Here is a 19,857-nt window from a genome sequence, read left to right on the forward strand (position 1 = left end):
TTGACAGAACTGACCAACAAGCATTAACACTGACTAATCAAACGGCACATGGTTTCAAATGCCAGGCAGGCTTCATTCTTATTCATTATAATTAATACATCATTTTCTTCTTCGTTTCCATACTGCCCCTTCCATGTTGTAACAGATTCTTTTCCATCATACCAACTTCCCAACATTACTGGTAGCCAAGGTGCATTATGCAGCTCCTGACAGAGTATACCTTTTCTCAGAGAATTAAAAGTGACTTGAGAAACAGCTTGGCAGATCGTAAGTCTCCACAAGTGGCATTATAAACTGAGTGCGCTACACAACCCTTGTCTCAAATGGTATCATTGCACAACCAAATGTACAATGCAATGCACAATGGAAGTCACGCTACCAGTTTCAGTCACTGCAAATGGGGGTTCATTGGCCAAGCATTGCGCATCTGTGTATGTAATGGTGTTGCAGCTAAGCATCCACTTCTGTCGCCTTGATTTGAGTGCGGATGTTGTGCAATGGATAAACATCCACAACAGTTTCTGCAGGGGAGGTTACACAACATCAATATGAGACATCAACAGACTCCTGGCCATTCTCACACGTGATATAGCCATCCCAATCGCTGGGTGTTTCCAGACAGAGGCTCCTATCTCTACCAGTCAAAAGGCAGAATGGACCTAGTTTATCTTTTCCTCCTGAACAGATTTTTCTGCATGTGAAAAAATAGAAAACAATGATTATGTGACCCTGTTCTAAAATATACGGCCTTAAACCTTCCCAGTAGTTTAGGATGATGCAAGTACTTTTTTAGGCATCATGCAATGAGTTGTCTGATATCTTCTTGCATAACAGGGTTGCTTGGTTTTCTGGACCAAAACCTGAAACCTAGGGATGATCCCTGGCGATGTCATTACATATTATGCATTAAGTACCTACCAAACACAATTGCTCACAGCTTGTCATTCAGACATAGACAGACAAATAAAGAGAGAATATATTTATCCCATCTGGAAATTTCCAGAGATAGCTTAGCTAAAGGGGCTCTTCAGGGTGAAATGAAGGGATGGTTCCTTCTCATTTATTTAGTGAGTTAGGACAAGGAACGCTTAATCTAGCCCAATTGCTTCAAGACAGAAGGTGGATGCAGAGGAGAGTGGAGGGTGAGCCCTAGATCCACATCAAAGGCAGCTAGATGAAACTGGTAGCCAGGGAGGCAAAACAGGAGCAGCCATTGGGTTACAGATCTCCAGTGGAAGTGTGGTGGCAGAGAGCTATGCGCCAACAGCCTTGCATAGGACCTTGGTACATGAACGAATCAGGGTGACTGGTCATAAAAGCCTCACCTGGAAGCACCTCTTGTAAACAGAGAGAGTAGGTTTCCACATTGTTCCGGAATCTGCAACATCTGTTTGATCGGAACAGAAGAGGAAGTGGAACAAATATGTGCTCCATCAAAATGGGAAACGATGCCTCCCTCCGATCACTCAAAACTCCCTTTCTATCTAGCATCTGCTTCCAGACAACAATAAAGACAAAGCTCCATATGCGCATACACTGAAAAGGCATAGAATATACTCTTTCCCTCTGTGTGTGGTACATAACAGGGCTGGATTATCAATGGTTCTGTGGGTGCGATTGCTCCAGGTAAACTTCTAAATTACAAGTCCCATGCTAAAAGAAGTGGTCTAATTCAATTTCTTTGTTTTCTCCATCGCTTCCTTCACCCCTCGCTGTTTTTTGTTCTCGTCCATATGTTGTGTATGCCTTGAGTTGGATTAATAATGGCTGGGACCAGGCTGTTAGGAGCAGGGCTAGACATGGGTTCACCTATATAAATGCTTGTGTTGTGGTCTATGGTCCTATTTACTCTCTATGCTACCCCTCCTAGAATAACTGACAAAGGGAATGGCTCCAGCCAACTGCTTTAATCTTGCCTTGGCACAGACAGAGAGCTATGTGTGATATCAACTCATCCTTTATTTCTACAACTTCAGAAATTCACAGCTTCTCTTTGCAACCAGTCAAAATCCTGTGTGCTTAACTATAACAGACACTGAAAGCATAACAAGGTCAAGCACCACCAATAGGCAGCGTCTGCTTTGGTACGCTAGCAATGAAATGATGCAGGGACTATGGGTACATGCAGGTAACCCATGAGGCCATGTTCAAGCCGGCCATCAGTCTGTCTCTCTGTTCTTTCACATCCTTTTTCTCAGTCCCTTCTCGGTGGTTGAATTTCGTGAACCATTTGAACTTGGCCTCCCATCTCCTTTCTCTTTAGGGGGGTTGAGGATGAGACACGATGCAGAGCATTCCCATGGGAAAGAGTTCCTGCTGGAGATGCTAGAATAGGGGTGGGCTTCTTGTGGTCTAGGAACATGCATTGACTTTCCCATCTGCTACAACAAGAACCCTTGCCTTTCCACCAGATCCCAGATCCTTCCTGAGATGGCTGGAGGGTCATTCCTCCTGCTCTTCATCTTCACTCAATTCTCCCCCTTCCACAGCGGGAGGAACCATACCTTGCGTTGCCAGGTTGCCCCAGCTTTGTAGCTCAGGCAACATCTGCTTTCAGCAGACAGAATGGTCTTGGAATGGGATGCCATCCTGCATGCCAAACGTGGCAGATACTTTTGGTGTCCTGGGCCAATAAGGCCACCAGCGGTGGTCACAGAAGAAGTTCTTAAGGCTGCGGAAGACGGTGTTGCGGAAGATGATGAACAGCCAGGGGTCAACAATGGGGTTGAGTGCGCTGAGGCGGAAGGCGATCATGTCCTCATCTTCTTTATGGTCTGGGTTGAGGCCGCCAATGTAGGCACGGATCTGTAGGAAAAGTCAAGGGGGAGAGAAGAGACAAAGTTAGCAACTTTCAGCCCAGATCCACACTGATGGCTGCTGGGCGAAAGGCTGCCTTTGAAGAGTGTTCAGGAATGTTTGCTGGTCCAAAAACGTGTGGCTAGATTGTTTAACAAAGGAGAGGGCCTTCTTGGTGGTTCCTCCCAGACTTTGGCAGTTCTTCCTTAAGGAGGCTAGGACCACCCCACCAGATGTTCATATCCCTCTGAGGTGTCGGCCATGTGTTTCGCACCCACTGAACCCATCTAGTGATGCCCTTGGCTCCCTCCTTGCACTCCTTCCACCGGCAAGTAGAGTTGCCAAGTGAAAGAAGGGACATGGCAGATAAAGCAGCGTCAAACTGCATTGTTTTTGCAGTGCAAGATATAGCCTAACATAAAACAGTTACCCGACTCAATTGGATTTGCCTACATGTAGACTGAAAACAGTTTGATTCTAGCTCAGACTAACCAATAGGATTCTGGCCGTAGTCCACCAAAGTAACTTCTCCAAGCTCTGCCTGTTTCATGCTGGTTTGTCGCTCTTGGGCCCGTCAGCCTCTTTTGTGCCCTTTGCTCCGGCTGCTTTCTTTGCCTGAAGGGCTCAGGGTTTTTCTTTTTCTAATGAAAGAGTGAGCAATTCTCACTGTGCCCAAAACATGCTTCAAAATTGTGCAACGATTCTCACAGGGAAGTGCAACTGAAGCAGAAAAAAAGGTCCTTCCCTTTCACTGAGGCAAGTTACACGAGAAAGAGACCTCATATGCTAAGAACCGGTGTGAATTATACCAGCTGTAGTTCTGTGGCCACCAGTGAAAAAGAAGCATGGCATGGTTTCCATGGGTCATCTCAGATAAGGGTGCAAATTCTCCAGTTTTGGGGGTGCTCAGACCTAGGGAAGAGGCAAGGGCTCTGTGCATATCTCCAGTTCAGCTACTGTAAATTGCCAAGACTCTCTAGCTGGTCTATGCCCTAACCCAAGACTCATCCCACTACAACAAGGTTGCTGGTATTACTTTCTGCATCTGAGAAACCCACAGGAGTATGCTGGAGATCTGGAAGAGTGGTGGCTGCTCTTTCTTCCCAGATACTAGCTAGGCATCTCATGCCTCCATCACACCAGCCACTAAAAGGCCATAGGAGAGCACACCTCCCCATTGAAGCTGGTTTGCCCAGAGGGGCATTGCATAAGGAGGAACTGGATCCCCTCCTGTGAAACATCCTTTAAAAGGTAGATGTGTGGGCAATCCCACATTGTGCATGCATATGTCACCAACAGGATCCTGATCTTCCAATCTATCACCTTGCGCTCCCCTTGTTGTAATGAAAAATATTTCGAAGTGGCTGGGTTTTGACTGAACAGTTAAGATCCATTTGCTTTACAAAAGATCTCATCTTAGTGGGATAAGAGTAACTGCTGGTTTAATGTTTGCACTTGTCAGGATATTTGAGCTCCCCTTTGTGGCTGTGGTCATGGGGTCAGTCATGACTTCGCCGCCACTTCCAAAACCACCCCATATGAGCATTGCTGCCAGTGGTTCAATCTCCTACTCTAACTTTGCCTTTTGTTAACCGCAGCTCTATGTGCAAACACGAACGGTGATCTGAGCTTTATCATGCTCCCCTTAATCTACTGGTTTCTGTATGCCAAGTTACCATTAGGCACAAAGAACAATTGTGTTATTCTCTAGTCTTTTAGAGACTAAAAACCCAAAGAAGGATGTGGGAGCGATGTGACCAAAACAAGGAAGCAAGCATAGGCTGAGAGCAAAGGCTAGAACTAGAAAAGGCAACATGGTTGTTTTCCCCCTTTGTGTTTCAAAGGAGGTGGAATGATCATTCAAAAATGTTTGGGACAGATGGTGAGTGGTTATACCCCAACAGATTCTCAACCCCTTCTGAAGTGTCACTCAGTGTGGTCCGCACCTCCTGCACCCCATAATGATGCCTCTGATTGTGTTCCAGGCACTTCCAAGATGGTGTCCAGATGCACATCAGATAATGCATTGATGTGCACTGGTGTCTATGATGCATCAGTTACTCCACTGGCTACCACTGCACAATAAATGCCTAGATACTGTTGCAGCAGCTCCTAGGTGAATACAGACATTGTAAAACTACTCAGCTCGGGTTTGTAAACAGGTAAGGCCTTTTATGAAGATATAAGTCCAAAGCAGAATGCCAGCCAATATCCCTATTTTTCGCCCATTGAGGCAGACCGGGGGATGAAGCGACAAGAAGAAAGCAGGTCTCGTTGCCCTCCATCCTTCCTGCATGTAATGTAATCAAACCACATCCAGATCCCAACGGTTGTTTAATGATCTCTTGCGCCCTGGATGTTATCACAGAGGCAACACCAGGCTCTTCCGCTGGTGTGATCATAATGATATCAGAGATGATCCCACCAGGGTTTTATGACTATAGGGATAATGAGATTGCTAAGGAATGGCAAACAACATAACAATCTGATGGCACGAATTAAAGTCAGTGTCACTCAGCCTCAGAGAACCAAGAGCCATACAAACCATACTCTCTCAGCCTTAGAGGAAGGCAATGGAAAACCTCATCTGAACAAACCTTGCCAAGAAAACCCTAGGATAAGGTCACCAGATGTTAGGATCAACTCGGAAGAATCTCACAACAAACAATTTATTTTTATAAGTTAATAGTTCAGCTGTTTGGCCTGGCCTTAGGAATACAGATTTATCTGAACATCACATAAACCTTTCAGAGGGTTTTGAGTTGCTGGGATGAATAAAACCACAAAACACATGGGATGGTTTTTCAGGTGTGGCCTGTGTATCTACCAGTTGGATCTTCACACTCAATATTTGAATTAGCTGCTTGCCTTTCTTTAAGTGCTGAGTGTTTCACGCATCCCGGTTCTCTGATGGATGTCAGATGCGCTTTAAGAGCCTGGGTTTGCGTGTGAGAAAGGGCGCACACCAAAGCCAAACAGTGCCACTTATATCCATTTTCTGCCCACAGACTGCCCACATTGCCAACCAAGTATAACCACATACTTTGGACACGCTCTGTTCTGGTTTACATAAACCACTCCAATTTCTCATTAAATTTAATCCAACACCACAAATCTCCTTTGTGGTGTTATTGCACTGAAACCAGGTTGGACCTTTTAGTTAGCAGAAGCAACTTTCAAAACTGGGAGTCCACTGGGAAGGGTAAGAAAAACCATCTGTTCTTTGCAGTCATAACATACCAAATATATGTTTAAACCCATCAACCCAAATTCTGAGCTAGACCCAGATGGGAAGGGGCTTTGGAAAAAAACTGCATACCCTTCAGCATTTTCTAGATGAACGCTGGGACATGTGGGACTAAGCAACATCAGAGTGTGGTCAAGATGGAAAATGAAATCATTGAAGAACACACAAGTAAGGAGAGGCTACAGCAGCTTACTTTTGCCTAAATCTACAGGGAAGGCCAAGAGTTTGCTCCTTTCTCTCTTCTCCCCTTTTGCTGAGTTAACAAGTGCAAACTAGTTTTGCACTTTGAACAGTTTGCATTAATTAAAGAAAGCAGAAGACAAAGGACTAAAGTGGGAGAAGGAGCAAGAAATCAGGGCATTTTAAAAGCAGCTGAAAGTATTGGACAACAAGGTGTTCCCAGACAAATCAGGACAGTTGAAGGATATGCAGCTGCATTTGTGAAGCCTGTTTAAATGAGCGAGAATCAGTTCTCCTCCAGATGTTTCCAGATGGATAGATAGATAGGTTTACTCATCTGTTTAATATCCCTGCCTTTCTTCCAGAATGGGACCCAAGTTGGCTCAGGAAATACTGTACATTAAAACAAAGCACACATAGAAGCCAATCATAACAGTAAAAACAATTTTAAAACAATTAAACAAACTATCCTATTTAAAATCAGTTAAAGCCTTTAAAAGAACGAGGTCTTCCTCTTTTCCCACTGCCTCTCACTTTACGAAGCATTGTTGTCTTTTTTAGGGAGTTGTGTCTTCTGCTCATGATATGCCCAAAATGCAACCATCTCATTTCGATCACTTTGGCTTCTAGGGATATGTTCCTAGACCCATTTATTTGCTTTGCTTTGTTTTTTGGCAGCCCACATTATCTCTAGAACTCTCTCCTTCAGCCTCACATCTCAAATGAATTACTTTGAGTCTGGGGTTACTGGGGCTTTTTCTTTTTGTGGGGAGGCAGGGACAGCTTGCAGAAATCCAGCCCCAAATTGCTGAAAAGGGTTTTTATTGCTGACTTGGAGCCTCGTGATTCTTTTGCCCCATTCAGGGGCTATTTTAAGGAAGGCAGTGAATCACAGAAAAGGAAGAGCTGCAACTGCCACGCAAGGGATGGAGAAAGAGGAAAGGCATTGCACTTTGGCGATGGAACTCCTCTATTCTCTATTGGGGTCTGGGTTTTGTAACTTTACATTAGCTGCACAACAGAAACAGTGGCGTACCCTGGTATATTTGACACCTGGTGAGGATCGTTTTTTAATACAATCGGCCCTTTGTATTTGCAGGAGAGCCATTCCAGATCCCTCCCCCATGGATACGGAAAACTGTGGCACCGCAAGTCCCATTGTCCTCAGTAGCTGTGTGATGTGTGCGTGACTGCTAGTGTGGCCGGGTGTACGCACCACAACTGAAACGCCATGTAGATGCCACAAAGCATGATACATTAAGCATCAGCCACAGCTGTCCAGAAAATGCTATTCAAATAAAAAACAGCGGGTCTAATAAATAAGGAATATGGATGCGTCCACACTTTTCAAGGCAGCCCTCTCACTCTGAGATTCCTTCCCCTTGCCAGATGGGACAGGCCCTGAAATCTGGCAGTCCCATTGCACTATATCTCCCAAGATCCTTTAGCGAACATGGTTCCTGGGTTTTATAGCAACAATTTCAGAGTGCTGTTTTAAAAGAAGAACAAACCTTTCCAGGTTTCATTTAGTCTCAAAGGTGCTACAAGATCTCTCTGCCACCTTTCCCAGGCTCTGCAAAGGAAAATGCGAGGCTTTGGGTCAGTCTTTTGATTCAGATAGCATGGCTCAGATGCGCCTCAGTGCACCTCCGACTCACATCTGATCCGCAAACAGCACAAGCCATATGGAAGAGCGCTCACGCAATCTAAAAAGCTATTTGCTCTTGTGTAAACAACCCAGCCTAAAGCAATTTGCAGGGGCTGCTAAGCCAAATGACAGTATCTTCCCCGGACATCCTCACCAACCTCCTACACACAAGTCAGCTTGGAATATAGTTTAAAAATTAATCTGTTAGCCTAGTGTAACCTCGAAATAGGAAAATTTTAAGTTGTGGCATCAATTGTTGATTGATTTCTGAATTAAACAGTCTTGTTGTCGTTGTTGGTTTTGGTGATGACATTTACAGGGAATGACATGCTTGGTTGTTACTGTGGCCTCTTAGTTATACATTTGGCAATGTCTCCTAAACCACAGGCCCAACCAGGTACTTTCCAGATCCGTTGGACTACATAGCCCAGAATGAGATTGGAGACTGGGGATAATGAGATTTGTGAGCAATCTATCTGAAACCTGCCAAATTAGAGCAAGCCTTGTGTTTTCTTCTATTAACCTTGTTGGCGGAAAGGAGGACGAATTAGTGCCTAAGTAGTTTAAATGAATTGGTTATTTTTGAAGTCGAGTGCTGCGTTGCTGCTGTTGTGTGCCTAGCGATTTCTGAATTATGGTGACCCCATCATAGGTTTTTCTTTGCAAGATTTGCTCAGAAGGGGTTTGCTTTTTGCATTCCTCTGAGGCTGGGAGAGTGTGACTTGCCCAAGGGCACCCAGTGGGTTTCCATGAGGATTTGAACCCTGGTCTCCAGAGTCAAAGTCTAGCGCTCAGACCAGAACACTGTGCTGACTCCTGACAGTGTGTTAACAAACTAACTCCTTAAGCCATATTAAAGAACTAGAGGAAGATAGGAGGAAGAATCTCCCACTTGTCACCGGATGCCATGGCTCTGGGCTGCATGCACACCGCAGAAATAATCTGGCTTGACACCACTTAAACCCATGGCTCAATGCTATAGAATGCAGTCCCCAGAACTCCATAGCATTGAGCCATGGCCCTCCAGATCCACTGATTTTTTTTTATCCACAGATTCAACCATCCACGGTTGGGAAATATTCCCAAAAGATATAAATGCCAAAAATGCCATCCCTGGCTTCACTCCTTAATATGTGCAAATATAACTGGGAGGCAAACATAGATGCATCCTTTCGGAACAGAACGTTCCCCGCTCCACTTGTTTGAGGCACATCATCTTCATTGTGCATAATGATGCATCATTATGCATCAACATGCATGACGATGCATCATGACACAACATAATCAGCAACAATAAACAAATCTATAATGTTGTCCTAGCCTTCAGATATTGTCATATCATTCTTTCACACGACACGGTTAAGAGCAAAGTGAGACCATTTGAATTGCCAGGGGTACATCCTATGGAATCCTAGAATTTGTAGTTTGATGAGGCACCCCAGCTGTTCATCCTTCTAACCCAACCAGAGTAAAGGCTGATGTCTTGCTTAAATATGAAGGTCTTGGACTGCCAGCAAGAAGAGAGCAGGGAAGGGGCCAACCGAGCTGCCCTTGGAAGAGAGTCCATAGCCAAGGAGCGGCCACCAAGAAGGCTTGAAATAAATCCTGGAAATCAATGAAATAGAAGCTGCTCTTTCCCACGTCTTTGATGCTTGCTGAGGCTCCTTATCACCCGCCCATTCCTTCCTCCGCAATCCTCTCCTACGCCCAGCAGCACTTGGCATCACCTGTTTCAATAATGCCCTTCCCAGGTCACTTATCACTCCCATTGCCTTTCGGTTGCCACAGCAAGGCAAAACAATCTTGCAAAAAAAACCCTGCTTGGGGCCGGATACCCCGCTCCCATGTGTCTTTGGAGCACTCTGGCATCCTGGGATGGTAGGGATGTGGGCAATTCCACACTTGGGTCTAATCTGCACTGCAGAAATAATGCAGTTGGACAGTGTTTTAATGGCCATGACTCAATGCTGTGGAGTCCTTGGATTTGTAGTTTGTGGTTTGGCAGCATGGTCTGGCACCAGAGATCTTTGACAGAGAAGGCTAAATATGGTAGCTCACCAAACTACAAAACCCAGGACTCCATAGCATTGAGTCATGGCCATTAAAACACTGTCCAACTGCATTATTTCTGCAGTGCAGATCAGACCTAGGTGTGGGGTTGCATTGAGACATGGCTGTTAAAGCACCGTCAAACTGCATTAATTCTAGGTTCCAGACCTTGCACCATTTTGGTCTCTGTCCTCTGGACGTGCTCCAGTTTAGATTTTTTGGGGGGTTCAGGGTATGTGGCGAAGCAGCAGGATTAAATTCTTCCAGTACATGGCCACAGAGCTGAAAAACCCACAAAAAACTATAGTTTCCCCATCGATTTGACCATTTTGGCCACTCTTTCCCAGCGCTGCAATATCATTGTAGCTTACCTCCATAGGGACTAGTCTCCTGTTTTTAAACATGAATTGTTGTGCTCAATTTCACAGCAAGGATTCCGAAACTTAGCTGCAGCAATGCACAAGGTGTCCGTGGTCTGAGCAAAGGGAAGCCCCAACACATTCCTGCTGCGATAGCTAATTGGTTGCAATTGCTAATTGACTTACTGCAATTGCTAATTGGCTGCAATTGTTAATTGCTTGCAACTGCTAATTGCTTCGCCATTATTCTTATGCTGTTCTTGCAAGGCCTTGGTGCAGCTGACAGGTGAGCAAACGTCTTATTTACAAAGGGGAAACGGAGGGGCATTCTTAAACTATGTCTAGAAAAGGTCATGCTGCTTCTCTCGTCTCTATCTGCGACTGATAGTGATCAAACATGGAAGATGAATGTTGATTCTTAAATGACTTCCTCCCATTTGATTGGGTTTGTGGCTTCTCTGCGTCAGTGTTCGAGAATGAGCAATATTCTAATGCGCGCAGCATTTCCTGCATCCAGCCAATGATTTGCATGGGTTCAGAAAGTGATTCAAGGCTTCCACTCCTGTTTGTTGCCATTTGTTTGTAAATGAAAATGAGGCTTTTGAATCAACCTCTGTCTCTTGCGGATTACCAAAGAAATTGACACACACAGAGAGAAAGATGCTGAGATTAAGTGCCGTGACACCCATCTTGTTTCTCTAGCTGTGAGGGAAAGGCACTCTGCGCATGGGCAGAGACATATATGTCTGGAACCAGAAAACACTCCCAATCTATATTGTAGAAATAGTGCAGTTTGGCACCACTTTAACTGCCAGGGCTCCATACAGGATCCTTGGATGTTTAGTTTTGTGAGGCACTATCACTTTTGGACAGAGAAGGCTCAAGACTTTGTAAAACTAAAAATCCCAGGATTCCATACAATGGAACTACGGCACTTAAACTGGTGTCAAACTGCATTATTTCTACAGTGTAGATTCATCCCCAGATATAGCTACCACAGCTAATAATTCATGGGACAAAACAGTGAAGGGGGGGCACTCCTTACCGGGTCTAAAAACTGGCATCATCCAACAAAAATAACTCTTTTCTCTTATATAAGGCTGTCTGGTTATAAATCTTATCTGTGAAGGTTCTCCTCTGAGTTTCACTGCCATCTGAGTAATGTCTGGATTTATTCTGCTCAGTAGTTATATTTAACTTCCCTAATAAAGTTTAACTGCTGTGTTTTCTCCTCTGCTAGCCTTCTTCTTTTCTTTGGATACCAATAAAACAGCAGCGCTGAATAGATTGTCAGTTGGCAGTCTGACACCCATTTTAATGGGAATGTGGGATATTGAAAGGAGACTTTTAGCAAGAGATGAACATGAGGCACATTGCTTTTAACATGAGATCAATGGCAGAAGTGATGTCTGAGGGTTTCTGAGAGATGAATCCCCAAAGGTTGCTTCCCCAAATTGTGGCTGAAGCAAGGACAATGTGAGAAAGCCTTTGAAAAGCATGCAATTTCGTTATTATTAAATGGTTTAATATGAATAAGATTTAGATAGGTTAATTAAGAATAGATAATTAATGTGACTTATAATATATTGTATATGTAACACTATGTATAAGATTTTTTAAAAATACTATTTTAAGTATATTATTATTAATAAACTGTCTTAATAAAGAAAGAAAAGCATGCCATTTTCAAAGCTTATTGCAGTTCAGGAATTATTCTGCACTGAATTTGCATGTGGCTGTTTTGCACATGTTTTTTCTCCAAGAAAATGGTTTTCAATGCAAATCAGCCCCAGGCAAATTTTGCGGAAAGCTTACATTTAATTGATTTGCATAGAATATAAAATTTTCTGCATGGAAAAAAAAGGCTGTTTCCTGTGTAAAAATAATACTTATGTGCAAAATAAAACATTGTTTCTTGCACAGAAAATGCACAACCAAGTACTAATTTTCTGCAGAATCAGTCCCAAACTGCAAAGATTATCATCAGTCCAGAATTATTCTTGTCGGAGTTTGTCAACACTTGAAAAATATGTTTTTGACCATTTGGGGAATATTTTCAACAAAAATAGCATTCCTTGCATTAAAAAGCCCAGTACCATAGGGACACATCCTAGCATCGGCAAACAACATCCCCAGTTTAAAAAGCTTTTTAGTGATGAACCAAGCAATAACTATATCCATTGATGACCAGTTTGCCCCAAATTCATAAAATCACCCACTGACAACCAGCAACGTCCAGCAAAAACCACGGTACTACATGACCAAGGTACACAGTTTGTGGGAAATTCAAATGTAATTGATTCCTAGCACAGAAAAAGCTGTTTCTTGTGCAAAAATAATATCCATTTGGAAAAAATAAAATGTTGTTTCCTGCACAAAACAACCATGCCAGAGTTCACATTTCTTTACACCTCTTTGGAAGAGCCTATAAAGTAGCATATGGTTCATATTCTACCAAAAGGTCCCCATTGCCTCCTCTGGCGCAGCCATTCCCAGTGCTGCTTATAGGCTTCCTTATTGACGTAACCCTTGCCAAGGGACCTGCAGACACACCCGGAGGGGGAAAGATAAGCGGATCCGCCTCAGAAAAAGCACCGCGTTTGCTCCACATACTTTTGCCAGCATATCCAACCTGACTGAGATGCAGTTTTCTGGGGTCTCCCCTTCTCCCCCACTTTCCATTTACTCTGTTACAGGATTGTTGTCTGTTCCTCCTAGCAAAAGCTGGTGCCAAAATGTCATCTCCATAAGACTGCTGCAACGCCAACTCGTTTCATCACTGGCCTGGTCCACCAAAAGCCACCAAAAGCCAAAAGTTGAACCTATCATGGGGTTTTCTTGGAAAGATTTGCTCACAGGAGGTTTGCCATTGCCTTCCCTTGAGGCTGAGAGTGCATGACTTACCCAACGTCACTCAATGAGTTTGATGGCCGAGCAGGAATTGAACCCAGGTTTCCAGAGTTGTCCAACACTCAAAGTATTATGAAGATTTTAAAAATTCCCCAGGTGCTCCAGATCTTCAGAGATCTCTGTTCTAATGCTGGAGGGCTGTTTTGAAATGCGTTCTGCCCTGCCGCCCTGCGCATCTGCCACTGCCATCGATCACTTGCTCTGAGGTCAGAATGAGGTGCCCAGGCATGTGATTGAAGGTGGGCACTACATCTTGACCTCAGAGCAAAGTGATGTGTGAAGGCAATGGATGCACTGGGCAGCTCAGTGTGATGCGCATGCAATCAGAGTGGAAGGCTTTTGCAACAGGGGAGGCTCAGGGCATCTTTAGGGCCGGGATACTCTGAACCAGGATGATTATGCATCCTCCTTTTCCAGGACATGTCTTACACTTCAATCTTTTGTCCAGCAGGAATCACAAAATGTCCTCTATTTTGAACATGACCATGGACCATGAATTTATATGTGTGTTTTTAGCCTTACATTTGGAATCTCCTACATTTTTTTTTTTATATTCTACATTTTGTTGTGTGTTGTGGTTAAGACAGCTGGTCACTCTGCTCTGGGCTGCCCCATGCCATTACAGACTGGACCCTAGAAGGCCATCACCCATGATCCTATTAGTTGTACCTTTGGGAATGCTGGAACCTAGAGGATGGTTTAGAAAAACTCAAAACAAGGACAGACTAGATCAAGTGGAGGGTAATGGGACTGGCTGTTGTTCACCTTCTGCTTTGTCTATTTCCTTACTTTGTTTGTGAGATCCATTACTGTCTCTCACGTTTCTCTGCAGATTTCATTTCCAAAAGTAAGCTTTCTAGATTTGACTCATTAAATCTCTCCAGAGTTTTCAGATAAAGACCCTTTCATTGTGCTGTGGTTGCTGCCAGTCGGGTCTTGGTAATCACTCTGAAAGTATACAGTGCCGATGTATTGTGAGATCTCCGAGTTCTTGGATAAAGGCTTCCCAGAAAAGGTTGGCGCAGTCAGATAGTTCCTGTGAAAAGGATACACATGTTTCTCCCGACGGGCTGCCTTCAGGGGAGAAAACACTCACAAAGATGCATGGCACCTCTGGGACGCTCCGTCTGTCATCCATGCCAACATCAATGATTAAAATTTAATCAGGCCCAGAGTGGAGGCGGAAAGGAGTTTCGAGTTTGTTCTGACAATGAGGCAGGTTTGGGCTTGTCTTCTAATGATAAACCTCCATTCCTCACTCATCCCACCTGGTCTGGGAGATTTCCTTGGAGAATCCTGATCCTGGGAAACCTTAACTAGTTGGGTTGGAAAGTGGAGACCCAGACTATGAAAAATAGAGAGGATAGAGTGTGCAAAGAAGATAGAAAATGCTCCAGCGTTTCTACAGTTAACTACCACCGGACGCATGATTATGCTTCAACTTCATTATGAACAATGTGGAACATGGTGGACAACCATCTGAATGATGTGCAACAAACTACAGGAAAAGAGATTCCACCTCAACATTAGGAAGAATGTTGTGACAGCAAGAGCTGTTTGACAGTGGAAGATGCTGCCACAGAAAGTGACGCTGTCTCCTTCTTTGGAGGTTTTGAAACAGGCTGGATGGCCATCTGTTGGGAGTGCTTTGGTTGGATTAGATGGCCCTTGGGGTCTCTTCCAACGTTATGATTCTATGATTTTATGGTGGTCAGTCAACCCCTTCATGAGTCTTTGGCCATGCCCCTGAGAACTCTTACCAGCCTCACCCCGCCACCTTGTACTCCTCTAATGAGATTTGGAGTTGATCTAGATCAGCGGTTCTCAACCTATGGGTTGCAACCTCTGGGGGGGGGGTGTCAAACAACCATTTCACAGGGGTCTCTTAGGAACTGAGACACCATAATTTTATGGTTGGGGGTCACCACAACATGAGGAACTGTACTAAAGGGCTGTGGCATTAGGAAGGTTGAGAACCACTAGATGGATTTGTAATTGCCGGAATTCCCTGGTCAACACAGCTGCAGGATTCTAGGAGCTGGAGTTGAAAAAAAGTAACTTTTCCAAGCCTACCACTACCGTTCAAGATGCGCTGAAAGACACAAGAAGAAAGCTTCCTCTGTTTGGGTGAGAACAAAAATTGCCCAATCTTGTAAGGAACGGAAGTGATGCAATTTTCTGTCTCGAAACGAGACTCTGGTTGTTGGCTGCCCGGCCTCCAGAAAGTGTGAGTGGACACACTGTCATCTTTCTTGTCCACACATGCCCCAGATCCTGCAAAGGGTAAGGGTGGGGCCCTTGCACAGAGTGATTCACACCTCTCTGACACTGAATGCTCACATGCCAACACACACCGGAAAACCTGGGCCAACCCCTTCTGTCCCATTGCTGGAAACTGGGGAGCAATTCACTTGCAAAGAGAAGGGCCACAGCAGATTGGGAGAGAGACAGGGCAGGAAAGAGAAGATGGAGAGGAAATTAGGAAAGGGAAATGATTGGGGTAATGTTCCTATGTACTATAAATATTCATATATAAAACTGACCTCCATAGCCTGAGTCAATGTATCCACAGTCAATGTAGGTATTGTACCTTAACTCTTATTAAAAAAGGAACCATGCCCTGGTGAAAGTCAAGAGTTTAATCTGTCTTGGAAGCACTGACCCCTCTACATTTTTATCCATCCTGCCTTTAATGTGAGCACAGCAGTGATGCCTTCTGGAAGTTTGTACGTTCTTTGGCATCGTTTTCCTTTGCTTCAACCTTTAGGCCTGTTGTTACGTATCCATAAGTTTTACCATTGACTTGTCCGCAGGTCAGATCAAAAACCATAATTTTGGCTCTAAAACCTGCCCTCGACTTGAGATCGACTTATAGTTAAGTATATGCGGTAATACTTGTTGCTTCAGATCTGGGACAATCCAGAGCCCTCCATTTCCACGCCACGATGGCTGTCTGCCTGGGCATCCCATTGGGCTGACTGGCGCATCCACTGCTGCTGCGAGTCACTTGTTTTGAGATCAGAACTAGTCACCAGAATTTGACCTGGGATTTGTGGTTTGTTGAGGCACCAGTGTGCGCTGACAGACCTGGTTGAATCCCTCACCAAACTACAAATCCCAGGATTCTGTAGGATAGAGTCATGCCGTTAAAGTGGGGTCAGACTGCTTTAATTCTGCCTTGTGACCCCACCCTGAATTGCAATGAATCTCTGATGAATTGCACGCTGGCTGGGGGATTTGGGGAGTTGCAGTACAAAACAAGGAACCTTACCCTTGGCCTTCAGCCATTTCACCACAACTGCATTTCATTTCAGCAAAATGTCTACTGATCCTATTTTTAATCAACTACTTTGTCACTGAGTTCTTTCAGCTCAGATATCTCCTCCTCCGGCTATTCCTCCATCATTCTCCATCTCCCATCCCATCTCCACATCCCTCTACGTCGGAGCTGAGTGACACCTTGTGGCCTTCTGGACAATCTTGAACAATAACTCCCCGCATCCTCTGAGCATCAGCAGGGACATCTAAAGGCTCCTGGGAGCTGCAATCCCATCACCTCTGGAGAGCTACCCACCACCGCTCTCTTGCTCAAAAGTCAGAAGAAGTTTCACAGATGAAAACTGGGACTTCCCTCTCCTCCTGTTCAGTTAATTAAATGGAAACTATTTTTGCACGTTAAACTCAGTTTGCAGGAACTGAAATAAGCCCAGCACAAAAGGGGAAAGAAGAAAGAGGAAAACCAGGCCATTTTAGAAGCAACTGAAACTGTGGGACAACAGAGGATTAATAGGGGCAATCCCTGCCAAAAACCAGAGAGCATGGGAAAGTGCAAGACTTACCGTGAGGGGCAAAGAGCAAATCACGAAGATGACCGTCATGAGAGCCAACAAGATGAGGTGGTCCACTTCCTCCTCGCCGTGGCTGAACCAGCTCTTGCGACGACGCTGGGCCACATTGATGGAGCCACGTCGACGGGCCTTTTGTTTGCGGTACATCTGGCAGAGACTGATGATGACCAAACCATTGCAGAGAAAGATGGCCAAGATGAGGATGGCCATCAGGGTGGCATAGGAGAGCGAGAAGGCAGCATCGTGTGGCTTCCCTGTCCTCTTGTCTACATCCATCTGGACAAAACACCATGTCCCTGGACAGTACTGCTTGTATTTCCCAATCCCCAGGAAGGGCAAGCTGCAGAAAAAAGCACTGAAGGCATAGACGGCCGGCAGCGAGAGCTTCACCCACCTTCGGATGTTGTGCTGGGAGTAGAAGTAGGGGTAGCTGATGGCGAGGCACCGCTCCACAGCCATGGCACAGAGGATGAACATGGCTGCCTGGCTAAAGTACATCATGGAGAAGGCAAAGAGGTCACAGAGCCAGCTTTTCCCATTCACCATACCCACCAAGGTGGCATTGCGGGAGTAAGCCACAAAAACAATGGGACTGACCACACAGGTGCCCAGCAGGTCGGTGACAGCCAGTCCAGTCACCAGAATGCAGAAGGAGGAGGTCTTGGTCCGCAGCTCTTTCCGGTGGACCCCCAGGATGGCCAAAGCCGCCACGTTGCCCACCACCCCGGCTGCAAACATGAAGGAGCTCACTGCTGGGTTGCCATCTTGATGGAGCTGGGTGAGGTTGCTGCAGTCCTTGGGTAAGGGAGCTGGGAAGGTTGGCACGCTGGGGCTTGGAGGGGCTTGTGGGGGGTGCATTGGCACAAACTGCCCCCACTGCTGGGGCTTTGGGAGCAAGGGGGCAAGGAGGGGGGAGGAGTGGGACTCAGGGGTTTCCGTCTCCAACCAGGAGGAGAAGATTTGGCAAATTTGGAGAGGGCAAAGTTGGAAGGCTGAGTTTTCCTCTGTTTCCAGCTGACGCAGGAGGGAGAACAGCTCAAGAAAGTGGTGTTGGTGGTGACAGCCCTGGCATTAAACAGTGACAACAACAACACTGCAGACTAGTAGCTTAGGGTGCAAAGTCAGGTGCAGAGCAGAAGGATGGGAAGGAGTCCATCCAACTGGGATAGGATATAGAAGCAAAGACCTTCTGACCTCTGGGTTTCTTTTTCCAACCCCAGGAAAGCAAAGCAGAAAGAAAGACCTCTGTCCCTCTGTGACCAGGAATTCTTAGATGCTTGCCAGGTCCAGCCAAAGGTGCTGTCTTGCCTTGTTCTGTCCCTTCGTCCTTCTTCCTGGGACTGGCAGCTTGGCAGAAAAGGAGTCCTCCAGCTCAGAGAGGGCTTCTCCTGTGCTTTGTGGCTCTGCGTGGGTGAGCCTCTGAGCTGTCAGGAGTTCCCAAGCAGCCCTTTTCAACTCCAGGAGGCAGGCAGGAGGGTGGGAACCAGGGACGGTGGGCAGGACTGGGGTGGGACTTGGCCCAACCACTAACCAAGGCCAGCCCAATGGGTGTCATTCCGTGCTGCCACCGGTTCCTTTTTTGCTCCCAGACTCCCACGTTCATTCTCTCCATATATATATATATATATATATATATATATATATATATGGCATGCCAGCTGTGTCAAGAAAAGAAATCTTGACCTAAGCCAGCTGGGGAAAGTTGCTTTTTTTTTTAACTACAGGGCCCAGAATCCCCCAGCCAGCTGTTTGGTAAAAAAAAAAAATTAAATTAAAGAAGCCACTTTCCCACATTCTGACTCATTCCTTCTGCACACACAGACTCTCCAAGACTCACCGGTCCCAATGCACACTGGTGCATCATGCGCCTGCTGCTGTTGTCACCACTGCAGACCAAAGGATCCTTGTGCAATCTGTCACACCGATGTGACCTCAGCCTCTCTGACTTCACCCTCCAAGTAGTTCCCCAAGCAGCCGGAACTAGAGAGAGGAGGGAAGCTTCCTTGGCTCATGCTTAAGTATTGAGAAATGTAGCCCTGGATGGCCAAAGGTGGCCACTTTGGGGGATCATTGGCTAGGAACCCCCAGAGCTATTTGTAAGGTTGGAGGGGGAAGAGACTCAATACTAGCAAGCATACTGTTGTTACTTTTGCCTACTTGCTTGAGAGCAAGTTACTTTTTCCATCACAGGGCTGGATTAGCCCTTAAGCAAAGTAAGCATGTGCTTAGGGCATCAAGGGAGGGAGGGTGCCACACAGATTTCCTGATTTGATCGTATTGAAGAGTTTACCATTAGAAAAAGTAGAAGAAAATTTTCAAATATGAACAAAAGATACGTATATAAAGACAGCCTGGCATAGTGGTTTGAGTGTTGGACTACAACTCTGGAAACCAGGGTTTGATTCCTTGCTCGGCCATGAAACCCAGTGGGTGACCCTGGGCAAGTCACACTCTCTCAGCTTCAGGGGACGGCAGTGGCAAACCCTCTCTGAAGAAACCTGCCAAGGAAAGCCCCATGATCCATTTGCCTTTGGGTCACCATAAGTTGGAAACGACTCGAAGGCACACAGCAACAATACACAAATAAACATTATTTTTCCTCTTACTGTAAGTTTTGGTTAATTTCAAAAAAATGTATTAATGGTTTATTGTTGTCTATATTTTGAATTAGATGTGTATGGGGGCTCCAAAATCATTTTAATACTTAGGGTGTCTAAAGGTCTTAATTTGGCCAGGCTTAAATATGAATTTCTGTGTGCTCCATTGCTTCCAAAAGGACCAAACAGGGCTTTTCTTGGAGACAGTGGTAGGGAGCACCTC

The 19,857-nt window shown here is 45.3% G+C and overlaps 1 protein-coding gene across 1 annotated transcript; it reads right to left on the reverse strand.

Annotated features, from left to right (window-relative positions):
* Nucleotides 1-13: 13 nt before the first annotated feature.
* Nucleotides 14-17,895, reverse strand: PTGIR (prostaglandin I2 receptor). Its single transcript, XM_089478922.1, has 3 exons — nucleotides 17,029-17,895; nucleotides 2,505-2,805; nucleotides 14-691 (listed from the first exon to the last, which is right to left on the reverse strand). The coding sequence occupies exons 1-2, from the start codon at nucleotides 17,893-17,895 to the stop codon at nucleotides 2,554-2,556; spliced, it is 1,119 nt and encodes a 372-aa protein (XP_089335048.1). The 3' UTR covers nucleotides 14-691; nucleotides 2,505-2,553.
* Between the last annotated feature and the right edge of the window lie 1,962 nt (nucleotides 17,896-19,857).

This window comes from Sceloporus occidentalis, unplaced genomic scaffold, assembly GCF_023333645.1.
Source record: "Sceloporus occidentalis isolate IW3139 unplaced genomic scaffold, rSceOcc1.0.p SCAF_13, whole genome shotgun sequence".
Lineage (NCBI taxonomy): Eukaryota > Metazoa > Chordata > Lepidosauria > Squamata > Phrynosomatidae > Sceloporus > Sceloporus occidentalis.